General features: G+C 62.5%; 2 protein-coding genes across 11 annotated transcripts; one reads left to right on the top strand and one right to left on the bottom strand.

Moving 5' to 3' along the window:
* Positions 1-6: 6 nt before the first annotated feature.
* On the top strand, positions 7-2,828 carry ACD (ACD shelterin complex subunit and telomerase recruitment factor). 4 transcript variants are annotated; one of them, XM_077887331.1, is made up of 12 exons: positions 7-194; positions 280-446; positions 578-671; positions 760-836; positions 970-1,014; positions 1,093-1,150; positions 1,269-1,451; positions 1,530-1,626; positions 1,709-1,789; positions 1,957-2,330; positions 2,451-2,542; positions 2,628-2,828. In XM_077887331.1, exons 1-12 carry the CDS (start codon positions 96-98, stop codon positions 2,704-2,706), a joined length of 1,446 nt encoding a protein of 481 aa, XP_077743457.1. In that variant the 5' UTR covers positions 7-95; the 3' UTR covers positions 2,707-2,828. The 4 variants fall into 4 exon arrangements, with proteins under 4 accessions (XP_077743457.1, XP_077743447.1, XP_077743451.1 ...); XM_077887321.1 differs by having other exon boundaries at positions 8-194; positions 298-446; XM_077887322.1 differs by having other exon boundaries at positions 9-194; positions 1,116-1,150; positions 1,300-1,451.
* CARMIL2 (capping protein regulator and myosin 1 linker 2) lies at positions 2,785-14,260 on the bottom strand. Of its 7 annotated transcripts, none has more exons than XM_077887203.1 (39): positions 14,083-14,260; positions 13,793-13,887; positions 13,656-13,706; positions 13,370-13,432; positions 13,140-13,264; positions 12,935-13,026; positions 12,664-12,734; positions 12,477-12,550; positions 12,259-12,334; positions 12,092-12,180; positions 11,888-11,982; positions 11,727-11,813; positions 11,531-11,643; positions 11,357-11,434; positions 11,192-11,268; positions 11,009-11,113; positions 10,797-10,866; positions 10,610-10,691; positions 10,413-10,509; positions 10,264-10,321; positions 9,963-10,135; positions 9,637-9,799; positions 9,451-9,552; positions 8,309-8,437; positions 8,134-8,217; positions 7,798-7,958; positions 7,625-7,712; positions 7,268-7,423; positions 7,096-7,162; positions 6,399-6,628; positions 5,468-5,568; positions 5,022-5,385; positions 4,817-4,939; positions 4,197-4,233; positions 3,962-4,033; positions 3,648-3,869; positions 3,452-3,532; positions 3,039-3,116; positions 2,785-2,950 (listed from the first exon to the last, which is right to left on the bottom strand). In XM_077887203.1, the coding sequence occupies exons 1-39, from the start codon at positions 14,123-14,125 to the stop codon at positions 2,838-2,840; spliced, it is 4,185 nt and encodes a 1,394-aa protein (XP_077743329.1). In that variant the 5' UTR covers positions 14,126-14,260; the 3' UTR covers positions 2,785-2,837. The 7 variants fall into 7 exon arrangements, with proteins under 7 accessions (XP_077743329.1, XP_077743315.1, XP_077743320.1 ...); XM_077887189.1 differs by having other exon boundaries at positions 8,104-8,217; positions 14,083-14,259; XM_077887194.1 differs by having other exon boundaries at positions 3,452-3,502; positions 8,104-8,217; positions 14,083-14,259.
* Between the last annotated feature and the right edge of the window lie 983 nt (positions 14,261-15,243).

Raw genomic sequence — 15,243 nt, 5'->3', positions numbered from 1 at the left:
CCCCGCCACAGCGCGCTTCCTCTACGGCGAGAGGCGGGGCCCGGCGTCCGCGGGAAACGCGGGCTGGCGGTTCTCGGTGCGGGGCGGCTGCGGGAATGGCGGGCATGGGGAGCTTGGTCCTGCGGCCCTGGATTCGAGAGCTGGTCCTGGGGTCAGACGCTCTCTCAAGTCCGCAGCCGGGGCAGCTGCTCGAGGTGAGCCCTCCCGCATTCTTCTCAGGCCTCGGAGACCAGGGCAGGGCCCGAGGGCCGTGGGATTGACGCCAGTGGACGCCCTCAGGTGCTGCAGGAGGCCGAGGCCGAGGCCGAGGCCCAGGCCCAGGCCCAGGCCCCGGGCCCGCCCCGCGTCCCTGACACATCTGACGTCGCGGCCGCGCTGCTTGTGTCTGACGGGACCCACAGCGTCCGGTGCCTAGTGACGCGGGAGGCCCTGAACGCCTCAGACTGGTGAGAGACGCCGCGGAGCCCGGGGACAGCTGAGTGTAGCGGGAGGGAGGCTTGCGCCGGGGGTGGGCGGGCCGCTAGCGGGCGGCGCCGTGTTCGAGCGGGCTGAGGCCCGAGGGCCGTGCTTGCCGCAGGGAGGAGAAGGAGTTCGGCTTCCGAGGGGCAGAAGGCCGGCTGCTGCTGCTGCAGGACTGTGGGGTCCGCGTCCAAGTCGGCGAAGGCGGCGCGGTGAGTGGAGACGCTGGCCTGGGCGGGTTAAGGAGCCTGGCTCTCCGTGACAAGCCCCCAAAACCTGTCCCGAAACTCAATCCCTCAGGCGGCGGAGTTCTACCTCCAGGTGGACCGCTTCAGCCTGCTGCCCACAGAGCAGCCCCTGGAACGGGTGATTGGTTGGTAAGCGATGGCCCCCCTCACCGGCTGTTCCCCCTACCCCGGGCCTGGCTGCCGTTGCAATGGGGCTTTCGGATGGTAGGGCTTAGGCCTTCCAGTAACAACCTTGCCTGCTACTCTCCTTTCTTGGCCCCAGCAACCAGGACCCGGATGTGCAGAAAAAGCTATTTGACTGCCTGGAGTGAGTATGGGGTTGGGCTCTGCGGCCAAGTGTGGCTCTGTCAAATCTGTGTAGACAGGCCTCAGGATTGTTCCTCAGGCTTGTCCTCTCTGTTTCTATAGGGAGCACCTTTCAGAGTCCATCTCCCCCAGCCCAGGTACTTACAGGGGTTGGCCAATGACCCTAACACCCGCAGAGTGACCTCTCCAGTCATCACCTCTTGCTTCCTTAGTAAGCTCTTCTCCCTGCCCACCCTTCCCTCCCGCCTCTTCAAGTTTTGGCCCATCCTCTGGTCCCTGCCCTCAGGCCTTTCACTGTCTCAACTTCTGGATGAGGTGCAGGAGGACCAGGAGCATCAGGGGGCGCTGGTGCACCTGGCTGAGAGCTGTCTGATGCTGACAGGCCCTTGCACAGCGCCCCCCCTCACCCGCTGGGCCTCCACCCGCTGTAGGGCCACGGTCAGTCTGGGGCTTTCCTTGGGAAATGTCAGGGTGAGGAGTTGGGCAAGGGCTAGTCTGAGAGTTTATGCCCCACAGGGAGAAGCTGTGTACACTGTCCCCAGCTCCTGGCTGCACATCTCGGAGAATGACCAGCGAGTTCTGAGCTCTCTGGGCCCAGGCTCCAGGACCCAGGGTAAGGAGGACTGGAGAGGTGAAGAGGGGAGTACCTGGGGGCCCAATGCCCACAGTGCTAATAAGCTCCCCCTGACCCTCAGCTCCAGAGCTGCCCCCACCAGACCCAGCTTTGCAGGACCTATCGCTGACTATCGTCTCTCCTTCCTCACCTACTTCCTCAGGTAAGGTGATGCTCAGGCCACAGGCATTCACTGCTCTCAGCCGGGTACCCAGGCCGCTGCAAACGGTTGCTCACCCAGATGGGGGATAAGCACTGTCCCTGTAGGCCTGCCTAAACTCACGGGCCACTGAGCTGCGAGGGCTGTACTCATGGTCCCCTTCTTCCCAGGAACCCCAGCTTTACCCAGCCACGTGTCCTCAGAGGAAAACGGTGCCAGCATCAGCCTTCTGCCTGCCCTGTCCTTGGCAGCTTCAGACCTAGTGCAGAAGGGCAGCTCCCAGGCTGTACCAGCCATCTGTTCAGCCCATGGCCCCCTGCCCCCTGGCTCCCCACACTCTAACCCTGTACCCAGTTCCCCACTCCTGAGCTGCACCCCAAGTCTTTCTCCCCTTGGCCATGTACCCAGCCCACATCAGGCCATTGTGACCAAGGCCCAGAAACCCAGCCTGGAGTTCAAGGAGCTAGGGTTGCCCCTCAAGAACTGGCATCAGTCTCCAAGGACAAAAAACGCCACAGGAGCCCTGGAATCCAGTCCCGTTTGGGTGAGCATAGGTGGATAGTAGAATGGGGTGGGCTTTGGGTGCAGCTGGGAGTAGGGGTGGGGAGTAGCCTTGGATTAGGGGTCCTTCTAGGCCCTGCTCTTGCTACCACATCACTTTCAGGACCCTCCAAAGAGGCATCGTGATGGTTCCGCCTTCCAGTATGAGTACGAGCCACCCTGCACCTCCCTGTGTGCCCAGGTCCAAGCTGTCAGGTGAGTGCCAAGGGCTGCCCCCCCCCCCCCCCCCTGCTTTCAGTCACCAGTCCCCATTGCCATACAGCCATTGTTTTCTTCCCAGGCTTCCTCCCCAGCTCGTGGCCTGGGCCTTGCACTTTCTGATGGAGCCACAGCCAGAGTCTGAGCTAACCCAGGTGTGAGGGATCACGTGGGCATGTGGGCGGATGTATGCACACAGATCCACGGCTGGAGATCGACAAACAGTGTTCCACACTCTGCTCCTTTGAGTTTTTTAATAAAATAATCTCATGCGGCAGGAAAAGGAGAGGGATCAGGGGTTGGGGCCGCCGCCTCTTTGGTCTGTGGCTGGGGAGGGGGGGGTTGGCTCGGGGCTGGAGGGCTCTGTAGGCTGTGGGGGTGGAGGTTGGGTTCCAAGGCCAGATCCTGCAAGGGAAGGAGAAAGGCAGAGAAGGGGTCAAGACTGGACCAAGCAGTCCTGCTCCCCTCCCCAGTGGCCCCAGCTGCCTCTTACCGAGGCTTGGAGAGGAGGGCGCCTCGAGCTTCGGCCTCCGCTTGAGGACAGGGGAGCGCTGCAGCCGCAGGGGCCGTTCTGAGAGACACAAATACTTGGCAAGGGGGGTGCCCGTTCCCACCCCTCCTCCTGGACTTCCACTGTGTGTATGCATGAGCACACACTGTTGCCTGCAGAGCGTCCCCCCTTCCCCTGCCTCCTCCCACCCCTCGTGGAGGTTGCTGTTCTGGAGGTGGAGTCAGGGCTAGTAGGAAGGATTCGTCAGACCCTTGCTCCATGCCTTCTGGCTCCCTGACTGTGCATTCTCACATCACTGGTGGCCCCCTCCAAGGACCAGGGCCATGAAGAGAGTCCTGGAGTCTACCCTCCCCCGTCTCCTGCACTCAAGCACACAGGGAGGTGTCCCCCCTCACCAACAGGGGCCTGGAGCTGGTCCTCATGCACAGACACTGCTCGTCGCCCTGCTGAGAGAGGCCTCGGCCTCAGTTGGCCATCTAGAGGAGGCCAGGGTATCAGGGGATGGTCTGGACAGCTATCCCCATCCCTTGCCTCCCCTTCTGTCCGGCTGGGGAGCCCAGTATTGGAGTGGGAGCTAGGGTACCTGCTTACCTTCATTCCTGGGGCCCAAGCAAGGGTCCTCTGGGAGGCCCAGGCTGTCTGGGGAGGGGCTAGCTCTTCGTGGGCTGGGGCTGGGACAAGGAGAGGGGGGGCCCGGACCATCCTGTTGGCCCCAACCACGGCCCCTGAGCTCTGCATTCAGCTGCTGCCCCAGTGTCTTCCAGCTGGTAGACTCAGGCCCTTGACCCCCTGGACCAGGTCTGCACGAGGGGTCTGAAGGGAGAAGGGTATGAGCCTAATCAATGGTTTGATCTCCCTCCTGCCTATCCTTGCATGTTCCCCAACAGACAGCAGCCCTTACTCACCAGCAGACACGGAGTGGGTGCGGGACTTGATGGAGATGGGAGGGGCCTCTGTGGAACTGTCCATAATGTCACCTGCAAGGAGGGCCTGGGGGTTCAGGCACCAGCCCTTGGAAGGTAGGGGAAGAAAACCTGGCCTCTTTCCCTTTAACCCCAGGACAAGAAATGCCTTGGAGACCATCTTTAAGGACAACTCCCTCACCAAAACGGTACCATCCTAGGACAGGGTCCCACTTACCATCTGAGCCAGCCTTCTTGATCTCTCCATCCTTGCTCTGTAGGAAACAGGGAAGTCAAGCTCAGTCTGGTCCTGCCCTCACTCTAGCCTTGTTCTTTCTTCATTCTTGTAACTACCACTAAATGCCCACCAGGAGATGCAGGGATGGGTGAAGAGGAAGCTGATGCAACCCATGGGTGGTGATGAGAGGCTGGAAGTAGCCAAGGAGGAGCTCCCAACAGAGGAACGGGTTACAAGCCACTGGGATGCCACAGATGGAGCACAGTGAGATGAAAGAAGTGACAGGGCTGAGGCCTTGGGCAGGGTTAGGAACCAGGGCAGGATCTTTAGGGGAAGTCCCTGGAGGACTTGTTTCAAATGCAAATGACAAGGTCGGGGATTTGTTAATCTACAGAGAAAGGACCATCCCAGCTCCAAGGAAGAGACAGCAGTGGCCAGGGCAGAAGCCAGGAAGGAAAAAAAGGCTGAAGCCAATGACTATTTTGAGGAAGAGGGGGTGGAACCGATAGAGCAGCGTGTGTGTCATGAGTCTCCTTCTGGTCACATATGTCACCCACAGACTGCCACAAGCCACATGTCCCCTGCCCCCTCACTTTGCACTTGCATCCCTCCCAACTTACTTGCTTCCTCTTGCCTTCGGCACTCCCGCTGCTTCTGCTCACACCAATCCTCTGCAGCATCACTTGGACCCGCTGTTCAAAAGATGGGGCCAGCTCTGTGTCTCCCCGCTCCAGGGGCCGTCGCTGAGGACAGAGAAGCTCAGATGGGGAGAGAGCCCACTGCCTCAGTCCTAGCAGAGCCCTCACCCCTTGTCACCAGGCCTACCTTGTCAGGTCTGGCACCCAGTGTTTCCTCCTCCTCTTCAGCAGGTAGCAGTATCATTGAATAGGCTTTGCTTTCCCGAGTATAACGAGGCCGGCTCCTGCGGGCAGGGTCAGGGCTGCTGGTGCCCCCCTCAGCCCCACCAGGCTCCTCACCACGGCCAGGACGGGCTGGTGGCCGCAACAGGTCTCCAAGTGTGGTCTTTCGAGTGCGGGGAGCTGCCCCAGGGCTGGTCTCTAGATCAGGCCGTGGCCCCCGTGTTGAACGAGGCTTCTTGAAGGCAAAGAGGGTACCCAGCTTCTTTCGCAGTGTACGAGGGACAGGGGTGGCACCCCCCTCGTTGGCCGGGTCCTCTTCAGGGACCCAGCTGTGGGAACAGCCAGCAGTGAGTGGGAAGGCCCATGGAACAGCCCACCCCCTCCCACCCACTACAACTGCCCCTCACTCACAGGCGATCCTGCTGGATCAGCCTTTTGGAGAAGAATTCCTCCACGCCCTCGTCCACGCGGGCACTGAGCCCATTCCCTTCCTGCGGCAGGGCTGGGGGCACCTGGGGGACACCATAGGGTCAGGGCTGAGCACAACCATGAATTCTTTCCACCCCTTGTCCAGCAACCTGGCCTAGGCAACTCCAGAACCCGGGAGATGGAGTGACCCTAAGGGGCTACTGACAAACCTTCCTGTGCAGCTGGTGGGCAGAGATGCTAGTTTCTCATATCCCCTCGCCAGTAGTTGGCCCTGGACACACAAACCTGGCCCACACCTGTTCTTGTCCCATGGAGTCTCTTACACACCCTGAACCAGCAGGCTAGAACCCAGAGGCCCCCTGGGTCACACATTCCCATTTGCCACCCCCTCTGCTCCAAACAGTTCCCTGCAGTACCCTCCACCCCCACCCCACCCGGCCTGCTGGCAGCTCAGCAGCGCCTGCTGCTGCGTCAGACCCTCTGGGGGGCCTCAAGCTGACTCTCTGCCTTCTGTCCTGTGTCCACTGCCCCCACCAGTACCCAGCGCACATACACATCTCATATAAACACCCACTGGACCTGCAGTAGATGCAGGATTTTCCCCTCAGCCTGGGGGCCCAGCATCTTTCAGGAACCCTGGAAGAGGGAGCTCGCACATCCATCCATGCAAAGGGCCAACACAAAGTGCAGTCCCAAACTGAGATGTATCCCCAGTGAAATCCACACACTCATGACCCTGCATGGGAACAACCTGGGGAAGGGGTGGCCAGGAAGAAGCCAAGACACGGCAGCACGACTAGGTGGTCTTGGGCCCCTACAACCCACCTCCCTAGCCGCCATCACTCCTGAGGAGCGAACAAGCCACTCGTGACCCCCAATTCCAAGAGCTCTAGAGTGGGGGAAGGGCACTCACCTGGGGGCCCCCCGGCGGCGGCCGGTGGTGGTGCTGGCGCCGTGGCCGCGGCCGGGCCCGGGTCGGATGGCGCAGGGGTTGTCCAGAGGGTGGCAGGTCCATGCGAGGCAGTGGGCCGGCCTGGGGCCCGGGGGCGGCGGGGCTCGGAGAGCCACGCGCAGAAGGCCCCGCCTGCGGCTCCGCATCTTCCCCCGGAGCCGCCAGCTCGGGCTCCGGTTCCTCAGCAGCACCTAAGGGGAGAGCACCAGAAGAGCACGGAGCAGCGAGCCAGGGGAGGTGGTGGTGACAGCGGCGCTAGGGCGGCGGGGGACCCGCCCAGGGCGCGGGGAGGGGCCCGGCTACGCCACCCGCCCCCCCCGGCCCCTCCCCCGCGCCGCTGTCCGCGGTGCTGAGCGCGGCCCCGAGCGGCGCAGCTTTGCGCTGCCTCCAAGCATGCGCATCCTGGGGGTGGGGAAAGGGGCGGGGGAGGCGAATGGAGACCGTGGCCGCGGCTGGATCCTGGTCTGCTCAGGTCCTGCTCCACGCCGACCGCAGCAGACCCCAGCCTGCAAGTTGCAGAGGGCCTGGGCTGGCTCAGTCAAGGGTCAGGGAATTCCCTGGACAAGACTGAACGTATCCACGTGTCCAGGTCCCCAGAACTAATGAAGAACTTTCAGTCCGACCTGGTTAATTCCCTTTTCCCCAGACCCTGACTTACTGTGAGTGGAGGGAACCAAATGAAGGCACTGGCTGGACTCAGGCCATTTTTGTGGAGGACTGTCATCCTAGTGGGGAGGGCAGAAACTCAACCTGGGACACAGGGAAGCTGCCTCCCTGCCTTCCACACTCCATAACAAGATGGGAAGATCTAGAGTTCTGAGACCACATACCTTCTGCTCTTCTTCATCCTCTTGCTTTTCCTTCACCTCCTCAGGGAAGAAAAGACCTTCCAATTCCCCAGGCCCAAGGGGGCTGGTCTCACCTCCATCCAGCGCTGGTATAGCAAGAGGCATTGCCACTGTTGCCTGCCGAGCCAGATTCTCTACCTGCAATACCAGGCACCCCAAAGACAGGCAGTTGGGCCTCAGCCATAGTTCCATCAGTCCTAAAGGAACCTGAAATACCTCTGGGCTATAGGACCCCAGAAGACATTACAGAACCCCTGCAAGGCAGTGGCAGGTCACTGTGGGTATGTGGGTGCGTGTGCCTGTGCGTGCATGTGGTGCATGTGCACGATTGTCCCTCACCAGCCGATCCCGGGCTGCATTCAGCCCCTCCAGAGCCTGAGCCACAATGCTCTCTGCCAAGGTCCCTGTAACTGACAGCCGCATATCCCTGAGAGCAAGAGAGAGCAAAGATGAATGAGCTATCTCTGCCCAGTCCTGTTCATTCCAGTCCAGCCCAGGCCCATCCAGCCCACCTGAGCCTAGTGAAGGCATCTTGTAGTAGGTGCTCTGGAAGCAGCTCTGGGAGGCCCCTTGAGCCCACCAGGACCCCCTCTAGCTGCTCCCTCCACCTGGGTCCCTGTAGCATCTGTGGGCAGAGGCTTCTTGTTGTGTCCAGTGTGGCCTGAGTGAAGTCCTGGGCAAAGATCAGAGCATGGAGAGTGTGGCCTGAGGCTCCAGCCCCCACAGAACATTGACACAAGGGATAACACAGTCAAAACTATGAGATAGGTGTCAAGCCTGTTTACAGAGGTGGGGGTGGGGCAAGGGTACCATCTTACCTGAATATCCTTGCGGCAGACCTCACCCACCTGTCCTAAGAGGCCCTCCAGCTTCTGCCGCAGCTGCCACTGGTGACTTGGGGAGCTCCCAGCCTCATACAGAATTGGGAGGATCTGGAGGCCAAGTAAGAGAAGGAGTTTCAAGTTGACACCTGATTAAGAGGGGAAGGGTCCCTGCAGCAGCGGTTGGGGAAGGAGTGCTCACACTGAGAGAGAAGTTGGCATTTTGGATGGCATCCTCTGCCTGGTGCACAGCAGCTTCACCCTGAGGCCCAGCCCCACAGCCCAGGAGCTCCATGTGCTCCTGCACTGACTGACACAGTTCATTCACTTCCTAGGGGGGAGGAGGTGTGCATCAAGAATCAGTGAAGTCCTGATCCCCTCCAGCCCCCTGGACTCTGCTTCCTTCCCAGGGTCTCCAACAGGGTGAGTGAGGTCCTGGAGCCAATACTATCCGGCCAGCCACTCATGGACCCTATCTGTTCAAGGAGGGCAAGCAGTGTCTCCTTTGGTTCATTTTAGGGACTTTATATATACTTCCTAAGTGTCCAGAGCAGGAAGACAAGGAACGGTTAGGCACGTCTATGTTTTTAGATCACTCTGCTTACTAGCCACATAGAGGACAGGATGCGGTGGGCAGAAATGGGAAGAGACATGGAAGAAGGACCGGGAGGAGCAAGAAGATAGTTGAGGTGGGGGTGAGGAGCAGTGTGTTGGAGAATTAGCAGAGATAGGAGCAAGGAGGTCCGTGGGGGTTCTAATATGGCCAGGAGAGACCTGGCCCAAACCTCTGTCCAAAACACTTGGTCAGTTTGAGCACGGGTGAGAATGGGTTCTAGGGTAGAGAGAAGGGTTTGTGGGAGGTGATAAAATCATTTTAAGGTGTACAGAATGTGAAGTCTGGGTCAAGATGCCTGGGCTCAAAAGCCTGGGAAAGAAGGGGAATTTGGGAATGAATAGGTGGGAACATGGCACAAAGGCAAGGTAGGGGAGAGGGACGAAGCCAGGGAAAAGGGTTGCTGGGTTTGGCCCCAGCAGAGGTTGGTAGAGAAGAGAGCCCTGCAAAAGGCAAGTCACAGATGGGGCTACAATCAGCTGGGGGTGGGGGGAGAATTAAGGGAGAATTTTTAAATATCTACCATCTTAAACAGAAGAACCTATTTAAATGCTTCTAAAAGGCATCTGGGGGTGTTATTTGGGAGAGCTACCTGTCCTGGAGAGTATAATTTAGGCAGCCTCGCCCCAAGAAAGTCAGACCCTCAAACTCATTGGAGGGTTCCAGCGGCTACAGCTCTTCCCATCCCCAATCTTCTGTGCCTACTCAAGGCTGAGAGAGGAGACACTAACCTGCTCTGAGGGGTCTGAGACCAGACCAGGTGGCCGCGGACGGGGCATGCGGTCAGAAGAGGCATGGTCCGCACGGTTATTCCTCAAAAGACAGGCTTGGATCTGGGCACAAGGGATATTGAGAAGGGGTAGGAGGCGGGGCCAGGGCACAGAACAGGGCAGGGATGAGGAGAGAGGGACCCACACCTGATGCACTGCGCGGGCGGTCAGTTCAGGGCGGCTGCGATGTGCCTGGGCCACGTCGTTCAGTGGCAGAGGCATGGCCTTTAGGCTGCGGTTCTGCTCCAGGGCCTGCGCCACGTCCAGCAGGCCCAGGGCAGACGTGTGGTTCCGGTCCCAGACCACAGACCTGGGCCAGGCCGGGCTTCAGTCAAGGGCAGAGCTCCGCAGGCTCCACCCAACCCGCGGGCCAGGTCCAGTCACCTCGCGCTCCAGTGGCCGACTCTGCTCCTCCACCTTCCGCCCTGCCCCTTAGCCCGCCCGCCCCGCCCTCCTGCCCCGACCCCGCCCACCGGAGCCTGGTGTTGACCCGAAGTGCCTTGGCCAGCATTTTGGCGCCGGTGTCACCCATGGCGTTGCCGCTGATGTCCAGCGCCGTCAGGTTGGGATTGGTGCCCAGGGCCCGGAGCAGGACGCTGGAGGCCTGCTTTAGCCGCGACTCAGCCACGGACAGAGACTGCAAGGGCTGGAGTTAAGGGAAAGCCATTTGGGTCCGGAATCGGCGATCAGCAAGGAGGGCGGGTTGCAGGGTCTGAGGGAGCAGGAGCCACAGGGGCCCGTTGCCTGAGGATCCCGCGTGGCCCCCAGACTCACACAGTCGTCATCCTGCATGAGCTGGACAATCCGGTGCAGGACGTCGTCCAGGGTCTCCCTGTGGGGCAGGAGCCGTGGTTTGGAAGGACCCGGGTCGGGTGGTGGGGTGCTGTCTGGGAGGCCCGGGAGGGAGTGGAATGGGGGCTCACTTGCACCGGACGTTGAAGTTCCTTCCAAGTGCCACATGTCGCAGGGACCGACTCCTCCCGATGGCCAGCACCAGGGTCACCATGTCTGAGCCGAAGCCTAGGGGCGCCTCGGGTCACGCATCAGGAGAGGCTGAGGGGGTGGGGATGGGGTGGGAACGGGGTGGGCAGTGGGAGGGTGGGTTTCGGGGCGGCCTCACCATTATCGGCCAAATCCAGGGAGCTCACGGCGCCGGCGTCACACACCAGGTCCTGTATCACCTGAGCGCCGGCTGAGCGCAGCTGAAGGTGACAGGCGGCGCTCAGGCCAGCGGGCCACAGGTGCGGAGGCTCAGGCGCCCGCCGGCCCGCGCCCGCCTCGCAGCCCCCGGCGCGTGCGGCGCTCACCTCACAGGCGCTGAGGTCCAGGTGCAGGTCGCCCGTGTGCGTGTTGAGCGCGAGGCCTTCCAAAAGGGCCCTGGGAGGGGACGTCACCGGGGGTGGCGGGAGCTGGGAGAGGGGGCCCCAGGCGCGAACGGATTCCCCGCAGGAAGGGCGGGGACGCGGGGGCGGGGGCGCCCCGGGGCGGCGGGGCGGGGCGGGGCGGGGCGGCGACTGACCTGAGCGCGTCGGGCGGCAGCCTGCAGCCCGCCAGGCCCAGGTGCCGGAGCGTCCCCGCGCGGCTGAGGAAGCGCTGCAGCGCGGCGGGCGCAGCCCGGGACTTCCTGGGGTGGGCGAGCGGGAGGAGTGGGCTTCCGGGCGCGGGGAGGCGGCTCCCGGCCCCCCCGGCCCGCCCCCCTTACGTGCGGGAGAAGACGTTCCTCGAGGCGTCCAGGTGGCGGAGGCTGGGGCAGCAGCCGCGGGCCAGCGCGGCGAAGAGCTGCGGGAGGAGGGTGTGGGCCACTGGGACGGCGGCCGCGCCCCCTCCGCCCCGCCCCGCCGCTCGCCCCCCGCGGCCCGCCTCTCACAGTGTCCAGGGCGGCGTCGGTGGCCGCGAGGTTCAGGAACGTCAGGACATTAGGACGGCTCAGGAAAGCGTAGAGGCCCTGACGGGAGGTGGCCGGAGGCTCAGGGACCGCCTCACGGGGAGCCCCCGGCGGCCCTGCCTGCAGCGCCCCGCCATTGCCTCCGAAGACACTCACCCCGTGGTCCTGCGAGGCCCCCAGCGCCCCGGGGTTCCCGGAAAGGTCCAGGTGGGTCAGGGCGCTGTCAAAGGCCACATTGGCAGCCAGTGCGCGGCCCAGAGACCTCATTCCTGGGGGCGGAGGACGGAGTGGCTCGCGGCAGTCAGGCACTCCCCCGCCCCCCCGCCCCCCGCCCCCCCGGGCCCCGACCTACCTCTCGGGGTCAACCCTGTGTGCGCCAGGCCGAGCCTCCTTAGGGCTCCTGGGCGATGCTCCAGGTGTCTGCTGAGAGCAGTCACGCCTGGGGAATGGGGGCAGCTGTGTTGCCGCACTTCCTCCAGCACCAGCCCCCCGGGGTCCCTAGGCCCCGCGTACCTCGGTCGTCCAGCAGGTTCCCATTTAGGCTAAGTTCCCGGAGGGCAGAGCTTGAGTGCCCGGCCAGTGCCTGGGCCAGTCGCCGGACAAAGTCTCTGGGGACCAGACCCCAGGCGTGAGATTCCCATCTCCTCCAGGCCACAAGCCTCCGTCGGATCCCAAGCTCCCAGACTCCTGTCCCAAGCCCTGCCCTGCCGCCCTTACCCTCTCAGGCCACAGTTCTCTAGCACCAGCTCCTCCAGGTGGGACGACTGACTCATCATGTGCAGAATCTGTTCTGAGACCTCAAGGCTCTGAGAACCAGAGAGGGGGCTCAGTGAGTCGCACACTGGTCCCCACGCCCTTGCTCCTCCCTGCCGCTACACTCTTACCAGCTTCATGTCCACACAGGAGAGGCATTGGAACCATAGGTTGTAGGACAGGGCAGCCACACTCAAGGCCAGGTCCCTGGGTGGGGGAAGGGGCAGGAGTGGAGTTCAGGGCCCTCCAGCCAGATCCTAGGCCCACATCCCCCTCCATGGAGAGGCTGAGGCCCAGGAATGCGGGTCATGGGATCTCCCTCCCTTCCCAGGCCTGGCAGGCCACAGACCGACTGCCCAGATGGCTGAAGTCGCATAGACTGAAGTGGCGACAGCCCTGACGATGGTAGATGGTGTCCACATCCTGGATGGGAAGAAGATGTCTCCAACTGGCTTGGGGTCACAAGGGGTAAGGGGACCCAGTGCACATGGGGGACCAGATATCTCTAGAGCCCCTGAGGAGGGCCGTACTCTCACCCACTGAATCTCCTCTCGGAAAGGGAAGCCGTTGTAGTCACACAGGGCCTCGTATGTCTCCAAGAAGCCACCTGGGGGAGGTGCCAGGGGTGTAAAGGAGTGAAGAAAAGGAGAGAGAAAAAAGGTCAGAGAGAGAGGCAGATCAGACCCGAGCTGCGTGGTGGCTATGCCTTGAGTGACTGTTCAGTTTGGGAGACCCTCAATTCAGGGATCTGGGGCTGCAGGATGGGGATACGCTGGAAGCCCTGTGTGGCCTTTTCTTGGCGCTTACCACAGGGGCTGCTGGGCACAGTGTCCTCAGAGGGGCTGCTTCTCTCCAGGCGAGCCAGCATGGAGGGGGACGTGGGCCTCCGGAATAGCTTCCTGGGGAGGGGGAGAAGGGGACTTGTAGCCCCTGGGATGGGAGGCAACCCACTTATGTCATCCAGAGCACACCCCTCCTTTCCTGCTGGTCCCTTGTCGTTGTTGGGCCTCACCCAAGGGTGGAGCAAGGGAAGACCTTCTTGATGGCTGCAGCAATGTGCTGGGCCAGCTGTTCCAGGGCAGCCACACCAGGAAACTCCAGGACCAGCTCAGGCAGGGACTCTAGCTCAAAAGTCACCTGGGGAGGGAGGGCTGCTGGATTGGGCTCCACCTGTGGCCGAAGATGGGAGCAGGGGCAAAAACCAGTCTGCAGGCCATGGGGGTGGGGTACCAGCTGTCTCACCTGAGGGGGTGTCTCCTGCAGCGCCATGGCCTGGACCTCCAGGTAGCTGAATGTGCAGTCCACCTATGGAGTGCCCCAATCAGCTGGAACTGAGGCCCTAGGCCACCCCCCGCCCCACACTCCTGGGATCCCAGTCCCCCGGGCAGCCCGGAGCTCAGAGCCAGCCCTGCCTGCCTCAGAGCCCAGTGCGGTTGGAAGGCCGGAGCCCCCAGGCAAGTCGGGGACGCAGCTCTCACCAAGGAAGCTGCGGAGGGCGAGGTGGGGGCGGCAGTCAGCCTCCACTCACCCTCAGCGGGAGGCAGGTGTGGAGCAGGTAGGCTCGCCATCGTAGCAGCGCCTGCAGGAGGGAGCGTCTGAGCCCTGGGCAGGCCAGGAGGCTCTCCGCCCGCCCCGCGGCCCTCCCGGGCTCTGCCCCTGCCATACCAGGACATGACCTCGCTCAGCACCCTCCCGCTCGGGTAGCCAGGTCTGCAGCAGCAGCTCGGCCTCCTTGGGCCACAGGAACCTGGTGATCTCGCCTGTGGAATGGCAGCCTGCTGAGTGACTTTGGTCATCCCTCGAGGTCACTCGGGCCGTGGTCTGTACCAGGCTTGTGGCCTGGGCTCATGTGTGGGCCAGCAGCAAGGGGCGGAGTGGAGGTGGGGGCGCCAGGCCCTTCCCAGGAGCAGAGAGAAGTGCTCGCGGGGGCCCCGGCCGCCGCCGGGTGAGCTTACCTCTCAGCTCGCACGAGATGCCGCCGTCGGGGGTCTGGGCCATGGGGCCGCGGGGTGGCCCAAGCAGCTCCGCCGAGAAGCAGTTGCGGGCGGGCGCGCACACAGGAAGCCTGGGGGCCCGGCCCGCACTGCAGCCACCTGCTCCTCCTGCGGCGGAAGGTACGCGCGGCTTCCTGCCAGGCCGCCCCCAGCCCGGCTCCTCCCCGCCTCGGCCTCCGCGGCCGGGAGACGTAGGAGGGGGGGGCAGAGTCCCAGCTGTCCGCCCGCCCTGCCGCGCCGGAGCTCCTCGGGCAGGGCAGCAGTGGGGTAGGGGTAGGGGTAGGGGTGGGGGGGCGGAGGGCGGAGGGGGGTCGCGCTCGTGGCGCGCGCCTCTTGTGGGTCCTAACCCCGAACTTCCACCCCGCGCCGCAGTCCTTGCCGCTGGCACCAGGGGGCGCTGCCCGCTCGGGGAATCCCTGCGGCCCACCCGCGTTTGTCCTCCAAAATCCCGCTGTGGAGGCAGACAGGGGGCCGCCAGGAGGAGCGTCTGTTCAGCAAGGAGCATCAGATCTCTCCCAGGATCTTTCCTAACACCCGGGTGGTACCTGAGGGATCTAATCTGTTGGTCCTAACCCGGAGTCTGTGACACCGTCGGAGATCCACCAATTTTTACTTAAGTAATCCCTAGGGGGACTCGAACTCACCGTCTCAAGATCAAGAGTCGCATGCTCTGTCAAATGAGCTAGCCAAGCGTCCCGGCAATCCGCCAGCTTTTGAACCGGCAGGAAAAATGCCAGATGGAGGCTCTGCAGTGCGGGGTCCTCAGCTTTCATCAGGTTCAGGCCAGTTAAAGGCTGGAAGGTGGGGAGTATTCTCAGGCCACGAGGGGTGAGCAAAGGCCAGGTACATGGGGGGGCCTCTCCCTTCCACGGGCCCTCACCTCTGCTGGAGAGAGTTTAGGAAGAGGGGAACCCCTAGAGGAAGGGAAAGCTAGTGTCTCCAGGGCTGGGAGGGGCCAGCAGGTCATGGGGTGGGGTCCTGCTAACCAGAAGCATGCTGCCCTGTAAAAGATGCGGGTTCACAGGAGAATTATTATTTTCTTCCACTACAATCCAATTAAACTCTACGTATTGGGAATAGACCTTTGCCCCTGCCTACAGCTCAGCCAGGTGGGGGTGAAAT

Source organism: Canis aureus, chromosome 3 (assembly GCF_053574225.1).
Source record: "Canis aureus isolate CA01 chromosome 3, VMU_Caureus_v.1.0, whole genome shotgun sequence".
Lineage (NCBI taxonomy): Eukaryota > Metazoa > Chordata > Mammalia > Carnivora > Canidae > Canis > Canis aureus.
Note: the sequence above shows the minus strand (reverse complement) of the source record. Positions and strands in the feature narration are given on the sequence as shown.